Source organism: Dreissena polymorpha, chromosome 3 (assembly GCF_020536995.1).
Source record: "Dreissena polymorpha isolate Duluth1 chromosome 3, UMN_Dpol_1.0, whole genome shotgun sequence".
NCBI lineage: Eukaryota > Metazoa > Mollusca > Bivalvia > Myida > Dreissenidae > Dreissena > Dreissena polymorpha.
Genome location: NC_068357.1, coordinates 38881896 through 38889433, shown reverse-complemented (window position 1 = coordinate 38889433; position 7538 = coordinate 38881896). Strand labels below are relative to the sequence as shown.

At 32.5% G+C, this 7538-nt stretch overlaps 1 protein-coding gene across 1 annotated transcript in view; it reads right to left on the bottom strand.

The window, feature by feature from the left end:
- Positions 1-208: 208 nt before the first annotated feature.
- Positions 209-7538, bottom strand: part of LOC127873337 (G-protein coupled receptor moody-like) — a 9774-nt gene continuing 2444 nt past the window's right edge. Inside the window, exon 2 of the mRNA XM_052417181.1 lies at positions 209-3259. Within this exon, the coding sequence (XP_052273141.1) occupies positions 1423-2424 (1002 nt within the window). The 5' untranslated portion in view covers positions 2425-3259 and the 3' untranslated portion in view covers positions 209-1422. The remainder of the gene's footprint in view (positions 3260-7538) is intronic.

The following is a 7538-nucleotide window of genomic DNA, read 5'->3' as shown; positions in this document are numbered from 1 at the left end:
ATCTCGAGACATTTAGTGAGTACATGATTTTGGAGGTCGTACAAATATAAAGACAAAATTTTTGCTCAAATTTCGCTGCACAACGGCTTATGTAAACCTATGCTACGGTGGTGTAACTCGTTACCACAACTCCGAACGACGACACAATAATACAATCCAAGACAAAGTATTTTATAAATTTAATAACAATTTAATTCTGTTTAGATATTTAAGTTATGTATTAAATTTTTATACATAGTTTTCGAACAATATAATTTCATAATCAACACAACAATTAAGTTCCAATTTTATAAATTCAGCAATAAGTCTAAATGTTCAGATACAAGCTAACTTACAAAAGGGACTGAACTGAAGTACATAAAACATGGCCCCTTTTATACTAAAAAAGACGCTTACCTACGTTGCTACTAAATATAATACTTTATATTAACAGACAAAGAAAGCGATCAATGGTACCTTTTGCCATACCATTATATCGACAATACAGTTTTCAAGTTCATATTTATTTAACGTTAAAGTAATAAATAATTCTTATCCAATTATTTGATGATTATGTAAATTGATATCTTTTTTAGTTGCATGTTAAGTTTTCATAATTTATTTGTTGGTGATGCACCAACTACAGTAATTCTGGTCATTTATAAAATGCAAATCAAAACTATATGTTATGAAAAAAAATCATTAAGTTCATCTTTGGAATATTGTACACGTGAAAAGCATCTCCATACACTGCCTATTGTTTCAATAGGCTATTCGGATACATGACGTTGTACATCATAAATTTACATAATGGATTTTAGTGCGCATTTTACCATCTGCCTCATGTAGGTATTATATTCAAAATAATCTGAAAATTACACTTACACTTAAGTAACTGCTGACAAGTTGTTGTTGTTTTGTCATCTACTACGCTCTGAGATGTATATGTGGATTATGAATTACTAAATTATATTTATAAAGTATATTTTGTCTTTAACAACTGAAATGTCAAACTTACCATAACATATACCAAACGCAAATACTGTTAGTCTACCGACAATGAGAAACGTTGTATAAGTAAACATGTTTGTTTAATGCAGTAATAATTATAAAAATTCACGAAGAATCGTCAAAGTTTATGCTATTTCGTAATTTGGAATAAAAACAACAACAATAAAATGAATTCTATCATAACCATAAGTGTTAATTAAGATCACCCCATTTTCAATAGTAATTATTATTACAACAATTATTACTTATAACTACGTAAACATTAGTTGTTTTTATGTCATATGACCACACCATTTGTGTAGATTCACAGGTGTTGTCAAATTTGACTCATTATAAGATTGTCATTTTAGAGTAGTTAGGATAACCTGGAGGAAATATTTATGTTTAAATGGGAAAACAACTGCCTTGGAATGTTTGAATGGCAAGTTTCTACTAGACGGAAACTGCCCTTGACATTGAACTTCCGGATCTCCGTACGGGATTCTTCTCACAATCGCCCATCAGAAATCTCCTGTACGCATTTCTAAAGTTGGTATCCATAAGCGTGTAAACGATAGGATTGCAACAGTACAACAACCAGGCAAACATAGTCGTCCATATGTGGTGAACGGGATATTTAAACTCTTTGTCCATAACGTTAAGAACAAAATAGGGGAATGTTCCTATAAAAAATATTACAAATATACAAAGCATCATAGCTGATAGACGCAATGCTCTTGCTTGCGGTGTTGTACTACCCCAGCGACTCATACGTTTGAAACTTTTATAAGCTTTACATCCAATTCGAACATAGCAGTATACAATAAACAGACACGGAACTATAAATCCTGCTGTTACCATGGCTACCCTGTTGCTTTGATCGGCGCTTTTATCAAACGTGCAACTCAATATTGATGGTTGGAAATGGAATGCACCCCAAATCCGGAAAGTCGGTGGAATGGTGAACACCATTGGTAACAACCAGCATATTACCAAGGTTATTACGAGCTGTCTGGTTTCTGACATGTATCGGTACGTCTTAATATATACCACATTTAAAAATCTGTACAACGCAATGGGTGCTAGCGTCACCATAATTACACCGGTCAGCGTATAACGTATCCCTCCTGCCGCCGAGCAGAATTCTTGAGGAATATTGGTCGAATGACGATGGAATATTACGGCTTGCAATGATAAGATCAGAGAACAATATAGAAATCCGGCAAAACTCAAACTTCCTACAAGGATGCAGTTTACACTGTAACGAAGACTGGAAAATATGATTGCCAAAACGGTTATAAGGTTTCCAAAGCATCCGATAAAACACAAAATTATGACGATGGCTTCCATGGCTATCAGCGAAGGCTGTTTATCGCACCACCACTCCTTGCAACCGATACTGCTGTTGGCAACAATGGGCTCACGTTGCCCCATATCACTTGTCTGAATAGACATACTTATTGGTGCTATCTCTGAATTTCAGAATTAATATTCTGGGACGTAAGATATTCCCCTTAGTTTGCGCAAGTTCACTTCTCTCTTTATGACAGCACAGTTGTGAGTTGTTAATAACGATACAACACAAACATTTCAATATGAGTAATAAAGGTTTTGTTTCGCATGGTATAATTGCAAATGTTCAAGTATAGTGTGATGCTAACACATCCGACCATATGTTCAGGTTTTCATCAGGAAAGTGATCTGTCATTCAGTTTGAAGCCCGTTTTTCCACAGTTTTACGATGTGAACATTTCAATGAGTCGTAAATCTACCGAAATAAACGCAATTACAAAACTGTTGCGATACCTTCGCCTTCAAACATGCTTATTTATTGGGAATTTTCCAAGATTATTGAATCTTTAATCTGGGTATTTGGCAAGTAGCATCAAACTGGCATAATTGTAAACAGAGTTGTTTTTATTCCTGAACTATTTTGTAATGTTCGAGCAATTGTATAGTTACTCTATGTATCGGTACTTTTCTTCATCCACATCAAGTATCAAGTATTTACTAACGTTTACTTTCGCCTGCAGGTATCGTTTTAGGGATCACACCAATGTCAGCATTTATCACATGCCTATTTTATCTTGTAGTTATCCAGGGACTGTGATGTTCCCAGTGTCAGATGCTGCTTTGTTTATATTTATGTTTGTCAGTAATACATTTCCTTTGAATTCAAAAAGTATCGCCGAAGGAAGTCTGGACCACGCGTGACGGGATACTGAACACAGGTCTTTTGGGGATTCCTGTCATAGGCAATTTCGAGGTAAGGTACTCTGTCTGCCACAATCTGTAACAGACAAAAGCCGTCTCTGCATAACGTGAATGAAATATTTATGTGTAATTAATAGTTCAGTTTAAGCCTCTTATAATGTGAAAATAAGTAATTGAAAAAGTGCGCACCCATATATTAAAACACCGACTACAGCTGATTAATTAACACCCTAGCCAGCAAAATGTGCCATCTAACCATCCCTAGATGAATGAACATATTAATAAACGTTAATCAGTTAACATACGGTTGTTAAGTGATGTGCATAATCATAAACTAAAATACAGACTACCGCTGATAAATTAACACTTCAGGTGGCTGAATGTGAAATCTGATCATCCTAATATAAATTAACATATGAAGCATGTGTAACCTAACAAATTAGCTGCACATTGTAAGACATGTAAGCCGTTCAAAATGCATATCACACCTGGAATTTAATACACGAGATCTGCTGTGTATTTCGTATGTCTGCGAGTTTGAGAAACTGAACAGTGATGAGAGATCATTCGAAGATGATATTTTAGATTAACATGCATTTAAAAACTAAACCACTTTATGATCACGTGTTGCAATGTATTACACCATTTTTCGTATATATTTCATTGACGTTTATAAACTGATAAGTATTTGAACATCATTTGGTCGAAAAAAAGCAACATCTTTTTTGCAAGTTCCGAATTGTAATTTAATTCTAATACATATAAACTCAAATATGAATTGTCATAACGTTTGTAGGAAATGTCCCACTAAAACCATCTTTATTTATCTCATAATAAGGCGTTCTGGAATACATTACAGGCATGTGTGTTTGCTACAACATATATTACTGCAGACACGCGCGTGGTTTCTTCTACCATAGAATGAAATACACAATATTTTTAAATCAAAATATTCGACCGGGTATAATCGTTTTAAGGAAAAAGAATTACACTAATTAATTAATGTTTAAAATTTAAGAATGGACACGTATTAATTGATTCATTTCTTCTTTTTTATTTATCAAAAAAGCTTGAATTTAAGCGCAAAAAGGGCTGTTTGTTTTAACAGCTAAACAGCCATCTTAACCCCCCATGTATGCACTCTTTACAAGTGTTCTGAAATAAGTGCCATCTCCTAATTGGTATGATATAGTTGTACATGAAATGATGCCCAAGTGTAATGATTTGTTATCATTAAAGATGAACTGGACTTTTTATTTGCATTCTGGAAACTGTATTTATTCAATGAAAGTGATAATATTATTAATGATTTATTAAAAAATCGTTGGTTTAATAATCTGCATTATATTTGCATATATAATGTATAATACATTGGTTTAGTTTATAATAGGTTCGATACAAATACAAAGATGTCGCGAACATTCATCAGTCGATCCTTCATCACTAGTACTTTAAGTACCATAATATGCCAACACAATCGAACTTTCAATACCACCATTGTGTATTTAGTGACAATGTCCGATAACAGGAAGCTCAAAGTAACAATTATTTTAGGAATTCGGTCAAACAAACAGTCAATAATGACGAGTATAAACACTTCACCATGTTTGCTATTTTCACATATAACGTGAATACAGATTTTATTAAGTAAATAATATATAAAACAAAGTAATGCTAACCTGTTCATGACAGTTAACTAACGAGTACAAGTGTACAGCGCGCAAAACGTCATAATAATACGATACATGCGCTTTTGACTTCAAACATACTTAAATATGTAAAAATGCATGTCATATTCTGAAGACCTTTATTGACCAAAATTGTTTAAATATGTTTCGAAATCAGACATTAATATTCAAAAACATTGTGCTACCTAATGAATGTCTGAACAAACAATAAGGGATTTTTAGAAACAGTAAATAAATTACAATTCAAACGTATTATTCAAAAAGGAGACACCGGGATTTAAGCAAAATGCTAATCTTAACATAAAGAACATAATAACCGATCATTATACATGCATATCGATCGGTCAAAAGTGTAAATGCTATTATTTGAAATAAATACAAATATAAATTTATTGGATTGCCAAACGTTTCTGTATATTTAATATATGAACAATTGTATTCAAATGTTAAATTTTTAACAGAGAATTACGGTAATAAAAATGGTCCATTATTTGGTATGTTCTAAAACTTTTCAAAGTCAATAAAAATCTATTAAGATGTAAAACAACATGTTTTTTGTAATTGAATTTTTTTACGAGTTTTTTGCATGCAACGTAGCGTTTTGATTTTAACGGACGATGACGCAATATATTGATAACATCAAAAAATATATGTAGCACTTAATTGCGAAACACAATTTGATCTAATTACATATTAACCACTTAAACTGTATATGAACCGATTTAATAAAAAAAACTATGATTATTTTGAAATACATTTTATGCAATTAAGCGACAAATAAGTTCCATTTGAGACTATTGAAGTCCTATGACACAACTATACATGGCACAAAATACCTTTGTCTAGAAATAATATCCGAGCACGGTAGTACAATTCAGCGGTCTTACAAGAAAGACCATTATTAGAGTTATAAAAGAGAAATATTCAGTCGCCTATATCTATAGTTATAAGTAGCAAAATGTTTATGTACATCAGAGTTCAAGACCTATAGACAATACTAATTATCGAACGCATACACACCAGCGGATCGTGGCTGGCGCATTTGGTGCGCTCATCACCCCCACACTAATTACCTGGCCATATATATGTGAGCATGCAAACAAGAGGAATTTACTACTGACTTTTTCAACAAAAAGAACATTTATTCAGCAGTAAAGATTATGATATTTAATTGCCTACACATAACTATAGGTACATAAACTAGTATTGCTTAAAGCAGGTCCAGATGTGTAAATAGGTGATCATTTGTCGTCTGCTGTAAACATAAAGTTTATGCTTATCTATATACATCAACATTAGTATTTGTTTATTTATTTGTGTATGTATGAATGTATTTATTGGTTTTCCTTAGTTTGCAGTTTAAACAAATTTCAGTCAAGACCACATTCTCAATCAAGTCTCAAGAAATCACTATTATTTATGAATAAAGGCCTTAAAATTTGCTTTTCACTAGGCGCTTGAATGTTCCGTGATAACGAATATAGCAACACGACCGGCTTATACGTTTTTGCAACAATATGAAACAGTGATTTTTAACCATTCTGAAATCAGTGGTTCGAGTGGAAGATTTATGGTCGGCTCATGGTGGATAAAGCATAAACAAGCTTTGCAAAAAGTTGTCCGAATATACCCTTAATCACCAGCATACTGTTTTCTGGAAGGAATAGCTGAAATTGTTTTACATTCTTGTAGAATAGGCATGACACTTGTGAAAATGATAGCCCAACGCGACGATGTGTTGATGTTGCACAAATAGTGTATATCATGCGTGACACTCATGCTAGCAATTGATATTGCTAGCTCAAATAAACGGTATTAAAACGTCATGACAGTTTTAAATAAATACACTGCTTGTTACAAAGTAATGCATCTAATAATATGTTAGCGTATTTATTAAATCATTTTAACTTCCTTAGTTACAAACGATGTTTTAATTAAAACATATCGGTTTGCAAACCACCGTTAATTGTTATTACATATACATGATAAACAAACTATCAATATTGATAATAAATGGGCCTGGAGATGTCGTTTTTCTTGTGAAACTATTTAATATCTTAAAAATGCCCAATCGGAATCCGTGTTCGTTGTTTTCCACTTTTATGCTCTTTGCAATATTAACAATTGCGAATGGAAGTTAGAAAATGCATGGTGAATAAGGGAAGGAAGTTTTAACTGACATTTGTTCACTAAGCAGTAAATCTATTACATATGCATGTCATGTTTATCATATTGAACAATATAACAGTAACATAAATATTGTCTTCAACCACAATGAAATAGAAACAAACGCCCAAACCACTACTAAACACTCACAATAATAATTGTATATCGTCTACATCGTATTTTGACTGAAGTGAAAGCTGTTCACTGTAATGTACACTGTATAAATTGTAAACAAACTTTTCCCTCCAAACGAATATCAATAACACTCATTTAGTAATATTTGCATGTTTGTGATTTCCTACCAAATACACAATATGAAATGTTGGTGACAGAATATTTCATATCTAAAGAAATACTACTATATTCGAATAAAATACATTCTTTGTGTGTCTATTTGGTAAAATATTACCCATAATTCAATTATATGATAACTTGATAGTGATGTTTACTAATATGTATTACTGGTAAATTCTCAAGTTGGCAATTAATAACATAGAAACG